At 45.7% G+C, this 24,385-nt stretch overlaps 2 protein-coding genes across 2 annotated transcripts; both read left to right on the forward strand.

Moving 5' to 3' along the window:
• The first annotated feature begins 441 nt into the window (after positions 1–441).
• Positions 442–1,499, forward strand: LOC149852590 (olfactory receptor 2T27-like). Its single transcript, XM_090030115.1, has one exon. The coding sequence runs from the start codon at positions 448–450 to the stop codon at positions 1,402–1,404; it is 957 nt and encodes a 318-aa protein (XP_089886241.1). The 5' UTR covers positions 442–447; the 3' UTR covers positions 1,405–1,499.
• A 14,636-nt stretch (positions 1,500–16,135) lies between these two features.
• LOC149852591 (olfactory receptor 2T11-like) lies at positions 16,136–17,077 on the forward strand. Its single transcript, XM_090030126.1, has one exon. It carries the CDS (start codon positions 16,136–16,138, stop codon positions 17,075–17,077), a length of 942 nt encoding a protein of 313 aa, XP_089886252.1.
• Positions 17,078–24,385: the final 7,308 nt, after the last annotated feature.

Genomic DNA, 24,385 nt, shown 5'->3' on the forward strand with positions numbered 1-24,385 from the left:
TTGCTGCCTTGTGCAGCCCCAGGAGCAGCACTCCTCCCCCTGCCCCTTCCCTAGTCCCAGCCTCACTCACTCCCACCCTCCCCCACCCCCATGGGAACCTATCCCTATTTGTTACATTGTAACAAAATGGGTTCATCTTATATGAATTCAATTTATGTGCCGTTCTCCGGGAATGCATGCACAGCAAAAATTGAGGGAAATCTGTATATGTGTTTACAAGTCCTACCCTGCTCTGAAGCTTATTAATTTCCTGTGTCCTAATAAGGGTGCACCTGTAGAGACTGAAGCATTTTATGGTGGAGCTAATGAATCAGTTCCACAGTAAATGTCTTGTGTAGATGTTCCCACAGAGTAAGTGCTAGTGTATATGCAAGGTATGCCCTTTCCACAAGCTTTTTCCTCTAATCTCTTTTCATCTTCCTCCAGACCCAGCCAAGCAAACAGGAAATGAAGACACAGAATGCAACTTCACTAATGGACTTTGTTCTGCTAGGTCTTCTGAAACACACCAAAGTCCACACCATCTTCCTAGCCATGATCTTACTGGCTTTCATTACTGCCCTGACAGGGAATGCTCTGCTTCTGTTTCTAATCCAGGTGGATTCCCGCCTTCACACCCCCATGTACTTTTTCCTCAGCCAACTGGCCTTCACGGACATCTCTCAAGCCTTCATCATTATCCCCAAAATGTCAGCAGATTTCCTCATCCCAGGCAACCCTATTTCTGTGGCTGGCTGTGGGGTTCAGATTTTCCTCATGATGACCATGGGTGGAGCAGAGTGCCTCCTTCTGACAGTCATGTCCTATGACAGGTACATAGCTATCTGCAAACCCTTGCAGTACCCCATCCTCATGAGGAGGAAAATCTGCTTTCTTTTAACAGCTGTGGTCTGGATTGGTGGATCTGTAAATGCCTTAATTCATGCAGTGTTTACACTGGCTCTCCCCTACTGTGGCTCAAAAGAGATTGACCACTTCTTCTGTGAGATCCCAGCCCTGCTAAAGTTGTCCTGCTTGGATACCTCCCGCTATGAGACTACAGTGTTCGTGAGTGGCATTGTCCTGCTCCTTATCCCTTCTTCCATTGTAATAGCATCTTACACACTCATCCTCTCTGCAGTCCTGAGGATGAGGACGAAGTCAACCAAAGGACAGCAGAAAGCTCTGGCTACTTGCTCCTCCCACCTGACTGTGGTGGGGCTGTTCTATGGGGCAGGCATCTTAATGTACATGCGACCCAGCTCCTACCACTCCCCAGAGCAAGACAAGATTGTGTCTCTCTTTTACACCATTGTCACCCCAGTGCTGAATCCACTCATCTACAGCTTGAGAAACAAGGATGTTTTAGGGGCCCTAAGAAATCTGGTGGGGAAATGCAGAGTCCTTCAGTCAAATTCACAGTAGCTCTAGTTTATTATGTGCTAGGTCTCATCAGACTCAGGAGGCCACTAGGGTTGCCACCCTCCCAGATTGGCCAGAATTGGCCAGAATCAGCATCCATCTCCCAGTGACTATTGAAAGCAATCCAGGAGATTTTAATAGGATATTTGAAGAAAAATAAAATCTCCTGGAATAGCTTCAGTCAGAGCTGGCAGCCCTAGAGGCCGCTAGCAGGGTTTTCTGGAACATTGAGAAGGAAACTATATTTTCTTAATCACCTGTCTTAATACATAAAGTCCAACTGAGAATCAAGGGCTTTTGCACTTCATTTAATCACTTAGAAATTGTTTTAGAAAATCCACCCCACTCTACCAGTTCGCTAGTGTTCTCCTGTTGCAGGAGATTTAAACACACTGTTGCATACACTGAAAACTTTACGTGGGACTGAAACTCTATATTGCCATTATGCTGGCCTTCTACAGAAGGCATTCCCTGCAGGAATGTGGGAGACCAACAAAACTGATTTGGGGCCTGGGAGACAAGGCTTATGAGGCAGAAAAAAGATTTAGTCTGGAGAAGAGAAGAGTGCCAGGAGGATTTGATAACAACCCAAAGGGCGATTATAGAAAGGATAGAGATGGACATTTCTCTGTGCCTATTAGGGACAGGACTAGAAGCACTGGCCTCAAGCTGCGGCTGGGGGAGCTAGCAGACCAAGTATCTCTCTAAAAGTTATATAAAATAAATTGATTTATTTAAGACAGCATGTTTAACAACAAAGTTATAGATATTTCATTGATTCCCCATTATACTCTATGGCCGAATATCTGAATATCTCTGAATAATCTCTGAATCTTATGAATCTGAATTGGCTGAATTGAATCGGAAATGCAATTTGGAGCTCTGAATTGAATAGCTGTCATCCGAGTTGGCTGAATCCAAATTCAAACTGAATAGTTTCCTATTTGCCCAGGCCTAATGTTTATGGATAACATGGTGAAAAGGGCAGCTTCCTAAGTTTACATTCACAGTGAGATGGCACAGGACTACATGAAAACAATATGGTATACAATGTTCCTTTCTTTGCGATTGGAAGAAATGGAGTTGATCAGTAAACAGGATATAATGAATGCAGGACATTTATCCAATAAAAGATTTTTTTGGTTTGTTTAAAACAAACAAGATGTTAAAAAAATGAATTGGTTAATAGGCATAATATTTCTTTCACCTATCAGTTTTGCCAGTTTTTCCTATCAGACTAGTATTTTGTGCTAGTTGTCAGTATCGTGAAGGCTTGGCTATCCCTTCATATTCCCAACATTATCTAAAAAGTGAACAAGCCCATGTGTTAGGTTCATAAAGAGCATTCCTCCATCTGCCTCTGAGAAGAAATCCCTGTGATTTACCTCTAAGTGGTGATGTTGCTGTGGCCAATGTATTATAGGTCAACCTGTGTGTTCCCCTGAGCTGTGAGTGTGGGGGAGAAACAAAAGGCCAGCATGCCCATGGTCCTCGGGCTCTGAGACTAGACACGGCATGATTCCCAGAAGAGGGGAGCAGCTAAATTGAAGTGTGGCTTGGAGGAAACATTGATCCCAAACAGACTAGGAAGACAAAGAGGGGAGATGTAGGATCCTTCCTATAATAATCTGAGCAGTGTTGATTCAAGCAGGCCCCTGGGGACCATACAGCCCAGGGGCAATCCTGGTTCTGCAGACATTGGGAGGTAACCGTGTGACAAAGGTTTCAGAGGAGAGGACCCCCATGGCTGCACAAGGTGCTGGAGCCCCTGCGCCACCCCTCTGCCTCCTGTGCACACGTGCAGCATCGTGGCTGGGGCGAGCTTGCTGGCAGTAGCTTGGCTGCTGGCCTGAAAAAGGCTTTGAGTGATTGGTGAGGAGTTCCCACCAATCAGGTAATGGTTGGGAGAGAGGCTTGCCTCGCCCCTACCCAGGGGTGAGGTGAAGAGCCAAACCTCGGTGAGGACTAGGGTGCCCATTGCAGAGGACAGTCTGGTTTCCTCTCTCCTCTATTGATATGAAACTGACCGCCTTTAAGTCCTCTATTTTTCTCTTGAAGGGAAAAATAAAGGACATGAAGGCATTGGGTTTCGTATCAACAGAGGACAGAGAACAGAGTAACAGAAAACTGGGATGTCCTCTACGAGGGCCACCCTAATGAGGACTACCCCCTGCCCCCTGATTGGTCTGTTTTCAATCTGGGGGTGGAGCCCCCGCAGGAAATAAAAGAGCAGTGTGCCTGGCACATGGGCGGCTGCATCGAGGGGCGGTGAAGAGGATGAAGAAGAGCTGGAAGAGCTGGCCAGTGGGGCGGAGCTGTTGCCCTGAACACCCTGCAGACACTTTGCCGGATGGGGAGCAGCAAGCTTGCTTCCAGCAAGTGTCTACACAAGCCGACCAGCACTGGGACTGGGGCGCTCTCTACCCCCCGTCCTGATTCCTGGCTCCCACTGTGGAGGTGGCTTGCATTTAGTTCTGTATTTTTATATACAACCATGGACCAAAACTTCCAGAAACCTGTGACTGAAGCTGAGACAGTAATAAAAAATGAACAAAAGAGGAGCAAAATTCTAACTCAGAGTATGGCGACAGGTAACAATAGAGCTGTTCCTAGATGACACTGATTAGGAACTGGCTCGTGAATGTCTGAACGTCTGTGGCCCTGACGCTGTGGGTAGGAGTGAACACCCAGCCTAGCATGCCTTGCAGCTGGCAAGTCAGGGAGGGGCTTTTACCCATGCTTTGGGGATGGATGACCTGTGGCTGGGGGTGTTTTCACTTTTCTTCACTTTTCTTCTTCCTGTTCTCTCCTAAACATGAGTTCAATAAATGTTATTAGCTTGCAACTGAATGAAGTCTCAAGTGTGCTTGCCTGACTCGTAGGAGGGAGTGTTTTGATTCCCAGGGCATGATGATGGGCTGCAATCAGGTTGGAAGTGAGGATACACCTGGTTGTTAGAAAGATAGCTTTTATTGAACAATCAGATTACGGCCAAAAAAAAAAAAAAAAGCAGTAGAGTTCTGGCTGCATACCAGAGGGCCTGTGGCAGCTATAGTCTGGATAAGGCTTGTGGTGTTGAAACAATACTGTATTATTCACAAGAACTTTTTAGAAAGAGCTATTTACAGTAAAGAAGTACCAGGTTTGCTTCTTACCTGACAAAGGGCTGGAGCCTAGATTTGTTGCTGTCTTGACATATCAGCAAATTCTTTCTACCTCACCCAGAAGGTCTCCTGGGATGCTAAACTTCCTGAACATGCTAGATTTGCAGAAAGGCTTAGTCTATGTCTCACAGTCAGCCATGAATGGAAAATTTTAATTTTTTTTTTGTACTTTGCACCTTCCAAAAACAAGCTGTATGTCTTATTTGGGGGAGGTGTGCGGTATGTGAGATACTACAGCATGTACATGCCCAGACATAGCATGTGCCTTAGGCAATACAGTGGGTTTATATGTGTCCAGCTATAAGCACACACCCCTTGTGATTTAGGGTTGTCAACTGTCCATAAATATACAGGCAGACCTTAAAAAAGAAGACACTAAAAATGGCTATCCATTAAATTTGTAAAACAAAGGGAAAAAAAGGGAAGAAGCCTTCTGTGAAAGGACTCAGAAACTGTACACTTGTTTGGAGGTCCATGGTCTCCTTAACGTCAAAATGAAACTGGAATGAAAGCTTCAATAGATAGAGAGAGCAGAGCAGTGCTGTCTGTCAGGGCTTTCTGGCCCGCTAGAGTTTTGATATCTCTTTCTCCCCCCTTGTGCTACTAAATGCTACCTGTGTGTCCCAGCTGTCACCTGCCTGCTTGGTGCTCACCCAAAAGGCCTACAGGGCCACATGGCCTTAGACCAGGCAGGACTGGGACAGAGCAGTGGGGCTGTGAGTGGGAGGAGAGATGGCAGGTGGTGGTCTGTGCTGAGACGGCAGTAGTGGAGCCAGCAGGGGTAAGGCTGGGGGGTGGGCAGAACGATGCTGGGTGTAATCGAGGGTCAGAGTGTGGGGGGTGAATGGGAGATACATGGGGCTGGGCAGCATAGTGTAAAACCACTGCTGCATTCAGGTAGGGCAGCCAACCCAAGGCTTTTGGGGTTTTTTACTGACAGTAAAAACATATCAATAAAAAAGCTGCTTGTCAGTAAAAATTTGATCCTATTAGCCTTCATCCCTGTCGTGTCTGGGAATGCTCGCCTCATACTTCTAATCCAAACATATTTCTCCCTTCACGCCCCCTTGTACTTTTTCTGAAGTCAGTTGGCTTTTGTGGACATCTGTCAGACCTTGATTTTTGTTCCCAAAATAGCAGCAGGGTTTCTGATCCCAGGCAACCCCATTTCTCTAGCTGGCTGTGAGAATCATATTTTTCTCACATTGACAATGGGTGGAGCAGAGTGGCAGTCATGGCTTATAACAAGTATATAGCTATTTGAAATCCCTTGCAATATGCATACCTCCTGAGCAGGAGAGTCTGCTTGGGCCTGACAAGTGAGGTCTGGATTTCGGCATCTATGGATGCCTTGATTTTTATAGCTTCTGCATTGCACCTGCCCTACTGTGGCTCTAAAGGAATGAATTCCTGCAGGATTCCTGGGGAGTTCTCTACCCTCTGTCCTGTTTCCTGGCTCCCAGTGTAGAGGTGGCTGCCCTCTGTAGCTGCCAGCTTTGTGCTGTGCAGAGTTGCTCTGGGGGGAGGGAGGGCTGGGAACCCAGGCAGAGCAGCTTGCAGTAAGTCCTGTCCCCCCACCGCCTCAACCAAGCAGGCGACTTGGCAGCAGGTTCCCCACGCCTGGGACAGCTCCCAGTGAATCCCCTACTGGGCAGGAAAGCCCTGCCAGGCAGGGAGCTCTCTGACACCTGTGTCCCACAGTGGGCACCAAACCAAGAGAGCTCTGCTCATTGCAGGAGCAGCTGTTTCCCAGCTTGGTACACATGAGGTCCCTTTTTGATATGCACAGAGCCAGAAGACAGCTACTGCTGCAGCTGATAGAGCTGCTCCGGCCCCATGCCCCCCAACAGCTCCAGGGCTAGCTCCCCAGGGGAGTCTGAAGCTCTTCCTGGCTGCTGCTGGGAGCCAGAGCAAGGCAGGAGCAGCCCTGCACCAGGCTGCTTCAGGTGGGAGCAAATCTGCTCCCATCAGACAACATGTCTAGATGTGTTTTTGGGGAAGGCTTTCTGCATAGTATTTTACTGCACAGTAAACCTAAGGTGAATTGCTAACATATGTAGACATGCCCACTTAAGACTTTGTGGGGGACTGAAATTTTGTATCTCCCTTATGTTGACCTTCTTCATAAGGCCCAAACCCTCCTATGGTATATAGTTCAAGTAGCAGGGCCTCAAGAATGATCTGGGGCTTGGGAGCCAAGACTTGAGAAAAGCTTGAAAAAACTAGGGATATTTAGCTTGGAGAAGAAAAGATTGCCAGGAGAATTTGATAACAGTCTTCAAATATGTGAAAGGTGATTATGGAGAGAATGGAGATGGGCTTTTCTTTGTGGTCGTAAATGGGAAGCTTCCTCGTTTTACATGCATGGCAAGCCTGCAGAGGAGTAAATGAAAACAATGTGGTGTTTAACGTTTCATTCCTTGTGACTGGAAGAGATGGAGCTGATTGGTAGACAGGACAAAATGAATGCACATCATCTGTCACATAAAGGTATTTTTTCATAAAAATAAAGAGGTTGAAAAATGAATTAGTTAATAGGTATAATTTTTCTTTCACCTATCACATACAAGTTTTCCTACCAGTCTGGTATTTGGATGCTATTTTCCAAAGAAGCAACGGAACAAGTCTGTGAAGACTTGGCTATCCCTTTATATTCTCAACCTTACCGAAAAATCAACAAAGCCATGTGCCAGGTTCACACAAGGTGGGGAGGGCAATTTCCCCAGGCACTGAAACAAAGGGGTGCCAACAGACACTTCCTAGACAGGGCAGGGCACACGACAGAGCCACGAGCACCTCATTTGAGGGAAAGCTGGGATGGGGGGAGGGCAGCTCCCACTGCTACATGCACTCCGGCAAGCATGGGAGGGGGGGAGGTGTGCCCCCTAGGTTCGTGTATGGGGCGAGGACAGGCTGTCCCTGCAGCTTGCTCCAGGTGGCAAACTTCATTCCTCCATCTGCCCCGTACAAAAATCCCTATGAGGCATCTTAGTGGTGACGTTGCTGTGGGCAGTGTATTATAGGTCAGCCTGTGTGTCCCCCGGGCTGTGAGAAACAAGAGGCTATGGTGCATGTGGTCCTCAGGAACACTGATAGATGAGTCTGTTGCTTGTGGAGCTGATTCTGAAACTATCCAAGACATGGCTCCCAGAAGACGGGAGCAGGTAAATTGATATGTGGCTTGGGGGAAAGAGTGACCCCAAACTGAATACTGAGAGAGAGGGAGATTTAGGATCTCTCCTGTAATAATCTGGGTACATTGGCCCAAGTAGGCCACTGGGGAGTATGCAGCCCTAGGGCAACCTGTACGTTGCAGGCCTTCAAAGGTAACAATGTGACAAAGGTTTCTGAGGAGAGGACCCCCCCACAGCTGTGCACACTGCAGGAGCCTCTGAGTTCACTCCTCTGCCTCCTGTGCACATGTACAGCATGGTGCCCATTGGACTGGAGCAGGTGGCCTGACCCAACACAAAGGAGCGAGCATGACAAGGCTGTGGCTAATGCACTTATGATCTCCTGGGAGTATGTGGGCCTCATGTATGGACGCTGTTCCTCTGATACACTTGAAGTGGGAAGCAGGAGAGGGATCCAGATGTTTTTGTTTGCACAGTCAGAGCTATGGCGATGTCCCCATGGGAACTAAGACGGTTGTCCTGAGGTCACATGCAGACCCTTCCTTACAGCTCAGTTCAGTGGTGAGTCAAATTCATGACCAGAAGGGAAAAAAGCAGATATGACCCCATATTAGCAATCGGTGACATTCAGGAATCCTGTCTTCATTTGCTTGTGTGCGCTCTATGGCCGTGAGGATGAGGTTAGCTAAGGAACAACAGAGGGCACGGACCACATGTGACAGTGGTGGGGCTGCTCTATTGGGGCATTGTCAGGGGCCTAAGAAGCAGCCCAGCCGGGACCAATTGCCTAACCAAAGGCGGCTCTAACTGGCAACCTCACTCTGCTATTATACCAACTGGCCATTGCTAGGGCCTTCTGACTGGTGCTATTAATAGCAGTCTCCTCACTGAAGTCCAGCTGTGGCAGCAGGCTGCAGGCCAGCCAGCACCACTGTCTGCAGATTGTTGTGGTAAGCTCTCTGGGTCCTGCACTCTCTGGGTTTTCAGCATCTCACCCTGCTTGCCTGTGTTTCTGGGCTCTGGATCCTAAAATCTCCGCTTGGCTTTGCTAATTCAGTTTCTGACTCCTGAACCCTGACTTGGGTTCTCCCTTGGGCTTTTCCCCTTGGATCTAGTAGCCAGGTCCCTGATTCCTGATTTGGCCTGTGACTTGCAGTCTACTTACTCGTAACTTCTGCCCTTGCCCTAAGGCCTACCCATTAGGCCAGAACAACTATGCCACAGTCCTTATAGACAGAAATTTTCACATACCTGAAACTTAGCATCTGACATTGGACAGGTGGAAAAGAAGCAAGATTGGGTCTCTCTTTTACACCATTTTCACCAAAGTGCTGACTCCTCTCAGTCACTGTTTGAGGAACTGGGATGTTTTAGGAGCCCTAAGCAACTCAGATGGGATAGTCCATCTCTATAGTTTTATGGTCTGATCTAATTTAAGGAGATTTTGCTGTGAAAAAGTGCCTTGCTTATCAAAATTTAAAACAACTTAGGTTTATGTCTTGGAGTATAATTCTGCCATGTGTACAAAAGCAGCAGAAAGATGAAACTTTATGTAAACAGTGAAAGGTGCCAATATGCTACTATATATGAACCACTTTGGCACGTGATAGTGAAATAAGAATTAGCCCTAAGTCTCCTAATAAGCTTAGACATAACCCTCATCCCAGGATCTTAGCTCAACTTTCTTGGTGTTATTCCCTGTTTCTAACCTCCTGGGGAAACACACTGTTCTTTCCTGGATGTCAGTGGGGCCATGTTTTGGTTGTATACATGTCATTTTTGGCACTGACATGCAGGAGGGATTTCCATTCCTGAATCCATAAGCCTGCCTACGTAGGTGGGCCAGTAGAGGCAGGGCACATAACTGCAACACTTGTGGCTGTGTAGTAGACATAGAAGTCGGATAAAGTTCTCAGTGATGATCCAAACTTGCCAGTATTTGTACCCAGGAAGGCAGAGGGAAAGAGTGACTTCTCATCTTTGCCTTTGAGGGACCAGGGGACACAACTGAGAAGCTGGAAACATTCATTCTGTGTTAAATGATTTGAGCCTGGATCACTTGGGCTTCCAAGGACTACCCGCTAGCCACCACAACACAGATAAGGCACTACTTAGGGCTGTCTTTTGATCTTGTTTTGAAGCACCAGTTTTGGGCAACCATGAAAGGAAGGTATGTGGGAGATGTCTGGGAGCAGGAGGATGGGAGCAAGTCAGATGGTGTGAGGCAGCTGCTCCCCTAGCACAAAGAGCCTTGGATAGTCTGGGTCCATGTTCCTAGCATGGCAGAACCTCCCCTCGGGCACAATCCTCTGTCAATGTTTCTAATGACTATAGTAGTGGAACATCTTCTCAAGAAGCATTGGGGAAGGGCCTGGATAATGGCTGACCTGAGCTTTTAGCAAGCTATGCTAGAAAGAAGAACCTGAATTCAAAAATTCAGGTGAACAGCTTCTACAACCCCTGTCCTTCTCCTCCCAGGTGGGTGCCCTGGTCACCTGGTTATTGGTGTGGGAGACAATAAGCTTGTCTTTCTTTTAACCTCTCATTTTGTTGCCAGTACCCGGGCCTGGTCTCTGTACATACATAGCTGCCTACAGGAGCAAGAACAGAATTGCTTTCAGTGCATAAGTGTGAGATGCAGACAAGCCGGTGTGGTCACAGAGACAACTAGGGAAGAATAGACTATCACCTTTGGTATCTGTGTCCTCCCTGCTTCTGGGAAGGTTGGCATATAATGAATCCATCAAACAAACAAATAAAATGTCAGGTTCTTGGCTTTTATCTTTCTCCTGTCCATCACTCTTAGGTCTTCTGGACTAATCTTGACCCAGCCCTGTCTCTTGGCCCCTGACCCTGGTCTCTTTTCTAGCTACTGATTCTGTCCCCTGGTACAGGACCTAATCATGAAGACGGACAGACGGCATTCTTGTCAGTGACGTCTGGTAGTGACTGAAGCCACTAGACTGATTCATATCTGAATGTGCCAGGAACGCGACAAAAGTGATATAAAAATGAGTGCGCGCTACAGAGTATAAGGAGTCCAAAAGACTGAGGCATAAGCTATGCACCACAATACACCCCCTTTACTTCAGAAAGATATTTGGTCTCACTCTATGTATCCAATGGGCCTTGGCCCCAAGCTGAGTTTTAGCTACACAAACTTTCATTGTCTTTAAACTTCTCTCCAAAAATATTTTTTCAGGTTTTTTTTTTTATTTCTTAATTTCTAGGCCTGTTCAATATTCATTTTCCCCTAGAAAACTTACCTGAGAAGCCAGGTACAACAGAAAGTTTATAACATTGCTGTATGCAATTTTCTCCTTTCCTCAAAACAATTTAAAAAAACTTAATACAGGTCACAATGGAGGGAGTTTTAATAGTACTGGAGTTAGGTAGCAGCTGGGATGAGAGGCAAGTACTTCTATGGGTGACAAAATTGTATTGGACCAACTGCATGGTTGGGATAGGCTTTGACAAGCTTTCAAATTCAGTGCAATTTTCTTCTGGACAGGGGTTATTTTTTGTTCTTAATACAAGAATTTTGTTCCACACTGTGTTATCCTAAGTGTTATATTTTTCCAAGTTGGCTCTCAGGTCTTCTCTCTCTAAACTTTCGTTGGTGCAGGCAAGCCAGTTACAGGGCAAGTATTTCTTCCCCGCTTCCAACTCCAGCATAGCTCTGCATTTTGCATAGGTGAGGCTGTATTAAAACCACCAGCCTAACTCTGTGCTGAGTGGCAGAATTTAAAGTGATTTTTCAAGGCATTCTCATACATGTTAGACTAATGTACAAACAGTTTCTGATAAAGCACCTGATTCTGTGGTCTACAATTAAGGAATAAATTTCATTCATTTGGGTGAAGCAAATCTGAGGCCTATGGGCCTGTTCTTCTCCCATAATTTGCATCCTAGAAATAATGAGATGCATATCTAACTAGACGGTGTTCCTTTGGTCTCTCTCTGTTCCAAACTGTCCGTGTGAGAGGGATGTGTAGTTCACATACCACAGGTGCCAATTTTTAAAAAAAACCCATATAACTCTACCCCTAGAATTTCATTTAAGAAAGACTGAAACCTACTGTCTTTTGTCTTTTCTGAAATGCTTTGCTATGTCCCACCTCTAGACTGAGGTTACCAAGAAATGTCCCTGAGCACAACTTTGCAGAGTTTTCAGACACCTGAATGGAGAACTGGAGCTGAAGCTGCAACTTAATTAAAGACTTGGGACAAGAGTCCCCAAAGTGTGGGAAAGTTTGTGTATTGTTTCCCCTTAGAGTTCAAAGTTATTGCTGAAGAAGTGACATAATGGTCTCAACCTTGACTTGGCCTTTAAAAGACTGTGTTTTCATGACATGGGCGCTCTCTTCTCTCCACTAGGTAATTTATTCAGCTAGCTGCAGAAGCAGGATCACAAATCAGAGTTACACTGTCCCTTTATTTGAAGTAGAGGGTCTTAGTTTGTCTGATTTTAGACTGTTGTTATATTTTGCCCATGTTGCATTTTTCAACCAATAAAAGTCATTTTTGTAATTTTAAATGCACAGATAGTGATAAAAGAAGTTCGCATGGATTGTTAGTTGTGCTTACTTTAGAGTCAATAACCCATTATTTCTTGTTAACGCACATATGCTAATGGGATGGGAAAAGGAAAATAGTCTGTCTGTGAATATAATAGAATACCAGAGTTTAAATCTGTAAAGACTTGGGGTATGGGAACTTTTAAATAAATGACAATGTTTTTTCCCAGAGATCAGAAGTCTTACTCAAGTGGCCACGGAACAAAATAAAACAGATTAAGGTAAGTGATTACTGTTTTTTTCTAGTTCTGTTTTATACAGGAGAAGATTCTTAAAAACAGGTATTTCTTCATTACAAACAACACCATTTCTCTCCTTACCAATCCCCATGTGATAATCAGAGAAGACATGGCATATATATGTTATGCAAAAAATAGTTCAGGTATTACACTTCAATAAAGCCACATTAGTTTTACTTTTAATTATTATTACTTCTACCAGTAGTATTAATAATAAAATATGGTTTATTTTATTTTATTTTATTTTTTTATCTACCATTGTGCTGCAATGTGTTTTTTTTTGGTGTGATAAAGACTGACATAATACAGTTAAGACCTGGAAGGTGGATATTATTAATGTAAACAGGTTATTCCTGTCAGTGTAGCTACATAGGTTGATGAAATTCAAAGGACTCCAAGGAGAAGGAAATGGTTGCAAAGAAGAGGTAAAAGTCTGACTCTCTTGGACTCATTTCCAAATTCCCTTTTACTTTAGCAGGTCCAGGATTTCCCCCAGGCTACTTACGGGGCTGTGAAAAATGTCAGATACAGAGAGATTTTGTTTAACATAGCATTTAACGTATTATCCCTGTGGTATAGCATAACATATATGTATCATATCATAAAAAATATTTGCATTTTAATGCCTTTGAACCCCACACGGTAAGAATGATTTCCTGTGCTTCACAACTCTGTATCTCCCAGTGACTTTGGGTCTGTGCTCTCTCAAAGAGGAAACAACAGTGCTGCTCTTTCTACACTTTCCCTTGTCCCTAGCTTTGCATGTGATGGGCTAAATCCTAGTTATTTTCTGTACCTAAAAAGCATGTACAAAGTTTGGTGGCTATAGAGCTCTAGGATTTCTAGGCACTGAGGCAGAGGACTGCAGAGCCCCAGGGAGATTCTGGAGACCAAGGATGGTTTGAGACGTTGGGTGTGGTAAAACCACACACTCCAAAAAACAGTCTCAAAGAAAACTTAATAGCACTTCTAATATTGGAATACAAACCATAGGCACTTCCTAAGATAGTACTGATAAAGCACGGTGAGCTGCGGATTTAAAAGAAATATTTTAGATTCAGGTCTTAAAGATCTTGAATGTTTGGGCAGCCTTCCAGGCAAAATAACTTCTTACCGAGGCTCCCAAGAAACGCTGATCTTGGTTCACCTGCAGAGGGGCAATACAGCAAGGATCAGGGCTCCTGCCTGAAAAGAATTCCAAACCCGGGATCTTTCTCACCAGTTTTTAGCTGAGCTCAAAAAACATACTAGATAAAGTTTCCATTTATCAGGCTATCAGATGTAAAAAAAAGGCTCTTTTTGCCAGTTCACCATAAATATACAGTAATTTCATCTAATATAGTACACAGGTATACCTTATTGGTTTTCCAAGGGCTTGGACATATTTTAGTCGGCAGTATAAAGCTATCTCTCTGGCAAAATCAGATCTCACCTGTAGAAAACAAAAAGGTTGGCTGGGTAAATGTTAGCTAGTCCAGGATGTCTAGAGATCCCCTGCGATGGAGTACACGGGCCTGCGAAGTCAGGGAAAGGGCATAGCAAGGTCACCATATCTTCCTCACTGTTTCACACCGTGGGTGGTATCTCACCAATTCTTTAGGAACAGGTTCAGGGTGTTTCTGTTCCTAACTTAATAGAAACTATTCTTCCGGTGTTGTATCTGTACCGCTCCGAGTCAAACCCTCTCATGGAGTATTTTGCACTGTGGGTCATTCAACCAGTTACTAGAAATTTTCTGAATTATTTTAATTGGGGGGAAATGTCCCTTAAAAGAGTGAAATATTATAGCAGAGACCTCTACCAAAATGTGAATAAGTCTGTTTCACTTTTTTCATTAAAATTATTTTTTATTTTTAAGCAGCTTTGGTTGTACTCTTTCCTACTTTTTCTTTTCGTAACAGACTACAGCTGAACTCACTAGGTGGTACCTTTCATCGAGTCTATTTCCATTTTGGCTCCTCGAGTTGTCGTATTTTGATATTCATCGACGGCAGAGAGCCTGTTCTCTGAAATTCACATATTTTTAAGGGGTATTAATTTGAGTATTTGAAAAACCGAATGCTAAAAGTGTAGCGCTGATGTAATAATTTCTGTTAAAAACATTCATTTTAAATGGTACTTTGGTTTCCAGATTACTATAGAAACTTTCTGGGAGCAGGTATTGGGGCATTTTTTTACAATTTGTTTGTTAAATGGTGACGTGTTTGGGACACAGCATGCTTCCTCATACCCCTGTGTGCAGTGCCTGCCTTGTCAAGACTTCTCCTCCTATTAATACTCAGAACATTAATAATGATAAATGTCACTGTTGGTGGTAATGGACAAGGAGAAAGGCCAGAATGACCAAGCCACACACAGTTATTGTCAAATGTTTTGCCATGAGGTGTTCCTGTGACATTACATTTTCTGTTGACATCAGTCAGACTCATAAGTAACAAGGCAGTATTAGCAGTGCAGCTACTATTTGGGTACCATTGCCAGCAGGGAGCAAAGGAACTCATTGTCTGCCCTGCATGTGGGCACAGAAAGTAGCATGCATGGACTTCCTCAATGCCATGGCTCCAATTAATTCATTGAAACTGAGCTGAGATGACTCTGTAGAACATAGCAGTTCAGGATAGGCAACCTTTTCCAGCAGCAAACCAGAATAATCTGCCCTTATTTGAGGTAGATGGGTGCTAGGACCCTACCAACACTGCCACTGCTCATGGCACAAGTACAACACCTGCATTCATTCTCATGGCAGCCTGGGGACAGCACCTGCAGCAAGTGCCCCTCGCTGCCACATGCCACAAAAGCCCCAAAACCCTGCACCTGATTCAAAGGTTTTGCAAGCCACAGGTTGAAAATCTGTTCTGTAGTTCATACTACAGCATAGATATAACATGAATAAAACCATTGCAATTCCCCATGGAGGTGGGGCCTGGAGCTGGAAATAGAAACGGTGGGCAAAGTTTAGAATAACTTTTAACTTAAATTAGTGGTCTCCAACCTTTTTAGGTAGATTACCTTTGGCATTTAAAAACAACTCAAGATCTACTGTGTGCTGTTGCCACCATGCCCCCTGCCCCTGCCCAGCAGGTAAATCTGTGGGGTGGGAAGGGAGGCGGGGACAGATTGAGGAAGAGGGAGAAAAAATGATTTGGGGGCGCACCTCTTCAGGAGGTAAGTCCCAGCCAGCCAGGGCCTCACTTAACGTACCCTTGCTCTTGCCTCTGCATCAGTCCCTCACTGCGGGGACCTCAATCTAGCCCCTGGCCCTTCCCTCCCCCACGGACTGACCTGCTGGGCTGGGATGAGCGCTTGCATGCACACGGGCACTCAGCTCTCCACCCCAGCCTCACACAGACTCCAAGAAGCTCCAAGACCTACCGCAAGAGGCTACAAGATCTTCCAGGGAACGAGATCCACCGGTTGGTGACCACTGGTCTAAATAAAAATAATTCCTGCGGAAGTCAGGTTATTGTCTCATCAACCATGATGTCTGGCATTCTTCCACAGGAGAAGAAAACCTGCTGGCTGCCTCAGTTGCCATTACTGTTATCTAGAAGAAAGCATGTACATATTCCCCAGGACATGTTTTTTTTCCAGGGCTTCGGGCAAATCCAGATGAAGAGGAAATGAAGAGTGGGAATGAAACTTCTTCAGCAGACTTCATTCTGCTGGGACTCCTGACCCGGACCAATGTACACGTGTTCTCCATGGCCCTGATCTTATTAGCCTTCATTGCTGCCTTGTCTGGGAATGCTCTCCTTATATTTCTAATCCAGGTGGATTCCTCCCTTCACACCCCCATGTACATTTTCCTCAGCCAATTGGCCTTCATGGACATCTGTCAGACACTGATAATTGTCCCCAAAATGGCAGTAGGTTTTCAAACCCCAGACAACCCCATTTCTCCAGCTGGCTGTGGGGCTCAGATTTTCCTTGTGCTGACAATGGGTGTATCAGAGTGTCTCCTCCTGGCAGTCATGGCTTATGACAGGTATGTAGCCATTTGCAACCCCTTGCAATATCCCATTCTCCTGAGCAGGAAAGTCTGCCTGGGCCTGACAAGTGGGGTCTGGATTGCAGCAGCTGCAGATGCCTTGGTTCTTACAGCTTCTACAATGCACCTGCCCTACTGTGGCTCTAAAGAGATTAACCACTTCTTTTGTGAGGTCCCAGTCTTGATCAAATTGTCCTGCTCTGACACCTCCCAATATGAGACTCTGCTGTTCGTGACTGGAACTATCCTGCTTCTCATCCCCTCTTCCATCATCCTAGCCTCTTATGCTTGCATCCTTGCTTCAGTCCTAAGGATGAAGTCAACCAGACAGCAGAAAGCTCTGACCACTTGTTCCTCCCATCTGACTGTGGTTTGCATGTTTTACGGGGCTGCCATCTTCATGTACATGAGACCCAGCTCCTACCACTCCCCAGAGCAAGACAAGATTGTGTCTCTGTTTTACACCGTTGTTACCCCAGTACTTAACCCACTCATCTACAGCCTGAGAAACAAGGACGTCTTGGGTTCCTTAAGAAAGTGGCTTGGGAAATGCAGAGCCTTCCAAAAAAATTGACAGGAGCTGTAGTTTACCACATGCTCAGTCTCATCAACCAGAGAAGGCTACTGGCACAATTTTCTGAAACATTTAGAAGCTAAATTTTCTCAGTCACTTAACAGCCAGTGCCATCCTGTGAATCAAGGGCTTTTGGACTCTATCATTTAAATAGTAAGAAAAAAGTTTTGAGAAAGTTCCTCCCATGCTACCAAATTCACTAGTGTTTCGCTGTTGCAGGAAATTTAACCAATAATTGCATAGACTGGGCATGTCTACACAGGACACTCTACTGTACAATAGTCTAATCTACTGCAGAGTAAATTGTCACTGTCTAAATGTGCCAGGCATATACACTGCAAAATTTGGCTAATGTGCAGTTAGCTAATATCTGTAAAATGCAGGTACTAGATTAACTGTATGGTGTTTTCTGTACATTCATGCTTGTGTAGACACTTACTGGGACCAGCTTAGCTTCTGGTCAGGCTAGGCAGCAGGAGGACCCAGGGGACAAGGAGCTCCCTGCCCCTGCTCCTGGTGCTGTTCAGTTCCCAGCTCCCACTTGTCCTCCAGAGCTGCCAGCTCTGTGCTGTGCAGAGTTGCTTCGGGGGGAGGATGGGTGGGATGGGAACTTCAGCAGAGCAGCTGCCAGTGAGCCCTGTGTTCCCCCACTCCACCCACCTGGCAGGAGACTTGCCAGCTCCCACACCCAGAACAGCTCTTGGTGAACCTCTTGCTGGGCAGGAAAGCCCTGCCTGGCAACAGGGTCTCTGGCAGCTGTATGTCCCAATGGGCACTGGGCCAGGACAGCTCTGACCATTGCAGTTGCAGATGTCTTCCAGCTTGGTGCACATGAGGTCCCGTTTTGATATGCATGGGGCCAGAAGACAGCTGCTGCTGCAGCCAACAGATTTATCCTGGCTCCATTCCCCCTGCCAGCTAATGGGCTAGCACCCCAGGAGAGTCTGGAGCTCCTCCTGGCTGCTGCTGGAGGGAAGAGCAGTGCACTAGCAGCCCTGCTATAGGAAATAGGTCAAGTGGCAGGGGAACACAAATGATCTGAGGCTAGGGAGCCACGACTTAGGAGGAAAGGTTGAAAGAACTCAGGATACATAACCTGGAGAAGAAAAGACTGCCAGTGGGATTTGATAACAGTCTTCAAATACGTGAAGGGTGATTATAGAGGGAATGGAGATGGGGCTGTATTTTTGTGGCTGTAGAGAACTGGAGCAGCCTCAAGCTGCTGCAGGGGAAATATAGGCTGGAGTTTAGGGGGAACCAGCTGACTGTGGAGTGGTCAAGCATTGGAATGGGCTACCTAGAGAAGCTGTGGATTGTCCATGCTTGGAAACTTTCAAAATCAGGTGAGACAGACACTTGGCTGGAGTGGTTTATTCTGGGATGATCTTGTCTTGAGCAGGGGCCTGGATTAGCTGACCTGATGAGGTCCCTTTCAGCCTACGATCCCAAGTGCTTACATGCTGATCTTCCCAAGAATTATTTTTAAAGGAAGGGACTTTACTTCAGGTCTGATTCCTGTCTCACTTGCATTGCTTTTCCACTAGTTTCATTCCACTGAGGCCAATGGTGGAACACATCGTTTTTACAGAGGAGGGGGAAAGCTCCATTTTAGTCTAATCCTTTTGCATTTAGCACTAAATTCATGAAAAGGATGTTCATGAAAAAAGGCTGTTACCCAAGTATCTCTCTAAGAAATATGTAAGATAAATTGATTTAGTTTATTCAAGACATCATGGAAAAGGGCAACAGTCAGAAAATGGAAAGCTTCCTAGCTTAAATCCATAGCAAGACAACACAAGAGTAAATGAAAACAATATGGTGTTTAATGTTTCATTTCTTATAACTGGAAGAAATGGAGCTGATTAGTAGATAGGACAAAATGAATGTAGGTTAAGTCATGTGTCAAATAAAAGTATTTTGTGTAAAAAATGAATAAGATGTTGAAAAATTAAATGGCTAATAAGTATAATGCATCTTTCCCCTGTCACATTTGCCAGTTTTCCTACTAGTCTGGGATTTTGGTGCTAGTTCCTAAAGGAGCAATTTTATGAAGACTCGGCTATCCCTTCATATTCCCAACACTACTTTCAAAAGCTGCAAACCCACGTACCAAGTTCACACAGAACAATTCTCCATCAGCTCCTCAGTAAAAAATCCCTGTGATCTACTTCTGAGAGGTGACGTTGCTGTGGGCAATGTGCTATAGGTCAGCCTGGGTGTCCCCCTGAGGCGTGAGTGTGGGAGAGAAACAAGAGACCAGGGTGCCTGTGGTCCTCAAGCACAATGATGGATGAGCCTGTTGAGAGTGGAGCTGACTCAGATGAGCCAAGACATGGTTTCCAGAAGCGGGAAGCAGGTAAATTGATATGTGGCTTGAGGGAAAGAGTGACCTCAAACTCAATACCAAGACAGAGAGGGAGATGTAGGGTCCTTCCTGTAATAAGCTGGGTGACACTGGCTCAAGGAGGCCACTAGGGAGCCTTCAGCCCTGGGAAACCCCTACGCTGCAGGCATTTGAAGGTAACCGTGTGACAGAAGACTGAACCCAGAGGCTCCACCATGGGGCACAAAACATTTGTCTCCTGGGCACATGTACAGCATGGTGGCAATAGGCTTGGAGTGGGTGGTTTGACCTAACACAAGGGAGAGAGCATGACAAGATTGTGGCTAATGCACTTATGACCTACTGGGAGCATGCAGGCCTCATGCGTGCACTCTGTTGCTCTGATACACCGGAAGTGGGAAGCGGGAGAGGGATCCAGATCTTTTTCTTTGCACAGCCATTATAATGGTGATGTCCCTGTGGGAGCAAGGAGTGTCAGCCTGAGGTCACAGGCACAACCTTCTTTGCATGGCTCAGCTCAATGGTGAGTCAAATTCATGACCAGAAGGGGAGAAAGCAGATATGACCCCATATTAGTGATCTGGGCTTCTGTGACATTCATGAATCCTATCTGCTTCTGCTTTCACTCTCTCTATGGTTATATCTGCCAAAGGATAACAGAGGGCACTGACCACATGCCACAGTGGCGGGGCTGTTCCTTTGGGGCACTGTCAGGGACTCTAAGACTCAGCTCAGCCTGGACTAATTGCATAATGAACAGAGGCTGTAACTGGCAGCCCCAGTCTGCCATTGAACCAACTGGCAATTGTTAGGGCCTCCTTCCCCACTGCTGGTAATGGCACTCCCCTCAGTTAAGTCCAGCTGTGGCAGCAGGCTGCAGGCTGGCCAGTGCTTCTGTCTGAAGATCTGCTGTGGTTAAACTCTCTGGGTCCTGCGCTTTATGGTTTTCCAGCTTCTCACCCTGCTCACCCATGTCTCTGGGGTCTAGATCCAGAAATGGCCACTTAGTTTTGCTAATGTGGTTCCTGACTCTGGAACCATGACCTGGGATCTGCGTCAGGATTTCTGCTTTGGATATAGTAGCTCACTCCTTGACCCCTGACTTGGCCTGTCATTTGTGGTCTGCCCATAACTTTTGCCCACTCCTGATAGCCCATTAGGCCAGAATGGGCCTTATAGGCATCCATTTTCACACACATAAAACTCAATACTTGACATCGGAAAGGTGCAACAGAAGCAAGATTGGATAGCCATTTTACACCATTTTCACAAAAATTCTGAATCCTCCCTGACACTGTCTGAGAAATGGGGATGTTTTAGGAGTCCTAACCAACTCAGTTGTGATAGTCCATATCTAGTTTATGGTCTGATGTAATTTAATGAGACTTTGCTGTGAATTGTTTTGTACCTGATTGTTCTGATGCTGGAGCCAACAAAATGGATCATATACATAAAAGGGTTTCTTTAAGTCCCTTGATTATCAAAATTTAAAACACCTTAGGTTTATGTCTTGGGATAAAATTCTGCCCCGTGTACAGAAGCAGCAGAAGAAGGATTAAACTTTATGTAAACACCAAAAGGTGCCAATATGCTACTATAAATTAACCACTTTCACACCTGACAGTGAAATGGGAATCAACCCTAAGTCTCCTACTAAGCTGGAAAATAACCCTCATCCCAGAACCTTACCTCAACTTTGTCCCTGTCCTTATTCCCTGTTCCTAACCTCCTGATGCAACACACTATTCTTTCCTGGTTGTCACTGGGGCCATCTTTTCATTTGTCTACATGCCATTCTTGGCACTGACATGCAGGAAGGATTTCCATTCCTGAATCCACAAGCCTGCCCACATAGATGGGGCAGGAGAAGCCAGGTCACATACCTGCAGCACTTATGGATGCGTAGCAAACTTAAAAGCCTGATAAAGTTCTTAATGATGGCCCAAATTTTCTAGGCGTTGCACCCAGGAAGGCAGGGGGAGAAAGACTTCTCATCTTTGCCTCTGAGGGACCAGGACACCCAACTGGGAAGCTGGAAACTTTTATCCACAATGGTGCCATGAGCAGCGCTTTGGCTTCTTTGACCATGGGCTTTTCTTCCAAGAAGAAGGAGTGTTAGGAAGAGTGAGGAGGGCTTTAAAAATATTTTGTAGCAGGGTGGAGAGTAAAGCCCTGAGGTAAGTAGTGAAGTGGGAGATATGTAGGAAGAACAAACAGGCAACTGAAGGGGCCACAAAATCCTTCTTGAGAAAGTAGGACAATTGTCTGGTTAACTCAGGTTCTTGTACACAAATGCACGGAGCCTGGGAAGCAAGCAGGAAGAATTGGAAGTCCTGGCACAGTCGCAGCACTATGATGTGATTGGAACAACAGAGACTTGGTGGGAGTTTGCTGGACTGGAGCACTATCATGGATGGGTACAAACTCTTCAGGAAGGACAGGCATGGGAGAAGAGGAATTGCTTTTTATGTAAAAGAGCTGGATGATTGCTCAGAGCTCCAGTATGAAGATGGAGATAGGCCTGTGAAAGTCCTTGTGTTAGGGTCAGAGTGGAAAAAAGCAAGGGTGATGTCAAGGTGGTGGTTTGCTATTGACCACCAGACCAGGAGGATGAGGTGCATGAGGCTTTCTTCAAACAGCTAGTGGATGTTTCCTCATCACAGGCCCTGGTTCTCATGGGGGACTTCAATCACCCAAACTTGTGCTGGAAGGGCAACACAGCAGCCCAGAGGCAATCCAGGAAAGTTTTGGAGAGTGTTTGGGGCAACTTTCTGGTGTGGATTCTGGAGCAGCCAGTGAGGGGCCATGCTCTTCTTGACCTGCTACTCACAAACATGGAAGAATTGGGCAGCAGTGACCATGAGAAGATTGAGTTCAGGATCCTGAGGAAAGGAAGGATGGAGAGCATCAGAGTAAAGACTCTGGACTTTAGAAAAATCAGACTGCCATTCACTCAGGGAACTCCTGTACAGGATCCCCTAGGAAGCCAGACTGAGGGGAGGGGAGCCCAGGAGAGCTGGGTGTACTTGAAAGAAGCCTTGCTGAGAGTACAGGAACAAACCATCCCATTGTACAGGAATACTAGCAAGTATGGCAGAAGATCAGCTTAGCATAGCAGGGAAATTTTCAGTAAACTAAGTCACAAAAAGGAAGCTTAAAAGAAGTGGAAACTTGGACAAATAACTAGGGAAGAATATAAGAGCATTGCTCAGGCCAAGTGCAGTTGGAGTTGCAGGTAGCAGGGGATGTGAGGGGTAACAAGAAGGGCTCCTACAAATATATCGGTAGCAAGAGGAGGATCATGGAAAGTGTGGGTCCCTTACTGAATGGGGGAGGCAATTGTGTAACAGAGGACACAAAAAAGGCTGATGTGCTCAGTGTTTTCTTTCCTCAGTTTTCACAGTCAAGGTCAATTTCCAGACTACTGCACTGTGCAGCACGGTTTGGGGAGGAGGTTAGCAGCTAACAGTGGTGAAAGAACAGGTTAGGGACTATGTAGTATAGTTGGACATGTACAAATCCAATGGGCTGGAGGGGATGAACCAAAGGGTGCTGAGGGAGTTGGCTGATGTGATTGCAGAGGCATTGGCCATCATCTCTGAAAACTCATGGTGATCAAGACAGGTCTTAGAGGATTGGAAAGGGCAAACATGGTGCCCATGTTTAAGAAAGGGAAAAACAAGGATCCAGGAAACTATCCATCAGGCAGCCTCAACTAAGTCCCTACAAAAACATGGAGCAGATCCTCAGAAGTCTATTTCTAAGCACTTTGAGGAAGAAGTCAACATGGATTCACCAAGGGCAAGTCATGCCTGACCACCCTGATTGCCTTATATGATGAGGTGACTGGGTCTGGGGGTCGTGGGGAGACCAGTGCATGTGGTATACCTTGATTTTAGCAAGACTTTTGATATGGTTTCCCATGACAGGCCCCCAGGCAAGCTAAGGAAGAACAGACTGGATGAATGGACGGTAAGGTGGATAGAAAACTGGCTGGAGCATTGGGATTAGCAAGTAGTAATCAAGGGCTTAATGTCTAATTGGCAGCCAGTATGAAGTGGTGTGCCCCACAGCTCAGTTCTGGGACCAGTTTTGTTCAATGTCTTCATCAGAGAACTGGAAGATGGCATAGAGAGCACCCTCAGCAAGTTTATAGATGAAACCAAGCTGGGGGGATTGGTAGATAGGCTGGGATGTAGGGCTAGGATTCAGAGTGACCAAGACAAATTGGAGGATTGGCCCAAAAGGAATCTCGTAAGGTTCAACAAGGACACATACAAAGTCCTGCATTTAGGGAAACACAATCCCATGCACCAGTACAGGCTGGGGACTGACTGGCTGGGCAGCAGCTCTGCAGGAAAGGACCTGGGAGTGACAGTGGACAATAAGTGGAATATGAGCCAGCAGTGTGCCCTTGTTGCTAAGAAGGCTAACAGCATACTGGGCTGCATTGGTAGGTGTGTTGCCAGTAGGTGAAGGGAAGTGATTATTCCCTTCTATTCAGCAATGGTGAGGCCACATCTGGAGTCAAGTATTCAGTTTTGCCTCTGCCCTTTCCCTCCTCCCCCCCATTATAGAAAGAATGTGGACAAATTGGAGAGAGTCCAGGAGAGGGCAACAAAAATGGCAAGGGGATTTGGGGACATGACTTATGAAGAAAGACTAAGGGAACTGAGCTTGTTTAGTTTGAACAAGAGGAGACTGAGAGGGAACTTAATAGCAGCCTTCCACTACCTGTAGTTGGGTTTGAATAGGATGGAGCGAGATTATGCTCAGTGGGGGCAGTTGGCAGAACAAGGAGCAATGGTCTTAAGTAGCAGCAAGGGAAGTTTACATTAGATATTAGGAAGAATTTTTTCACTACAAGGGCAGTGAAACCCTAGATCCGGTTGCCTAGAGAGGTTGTGGAATCTCCATCCTTGGGGGTTTTCAAAAACTGGCTAGACAAAGCTCTGACTGTTGCT

The sequence above is a fragment of the Crocodylus siamensis genome, chromosome 15, assembly GCF_052110815.1.
Source record: "Crocodylus siamensis isolate JL-2025a chromosome 15, ASM5211081v1, whole genome shotgun sequence".
Taxonomy (NCBI): Eukaryota; Metazoa; Chordata; order Crocodylia; family Crocodylidae; genus Crocodylus; species Crocodylus siamensis.

Excerpts from the sequence above, each read along its gene's own strand:
- LOC149852590 (XM_090030115.1), top strand. The coding sequence starts at position 448 with ATGAAGACACAGAATGCAACTTCACTAATGGACTTTGTTCTGCTAGGT.
- LOC149852591 (XM_090030126.1), top strand. The coding sequence starts at position 16,136 with ATGAAGAGTGGGAATGAAACTTCTTCAGCAGACTTCATTCTGCTGGGA.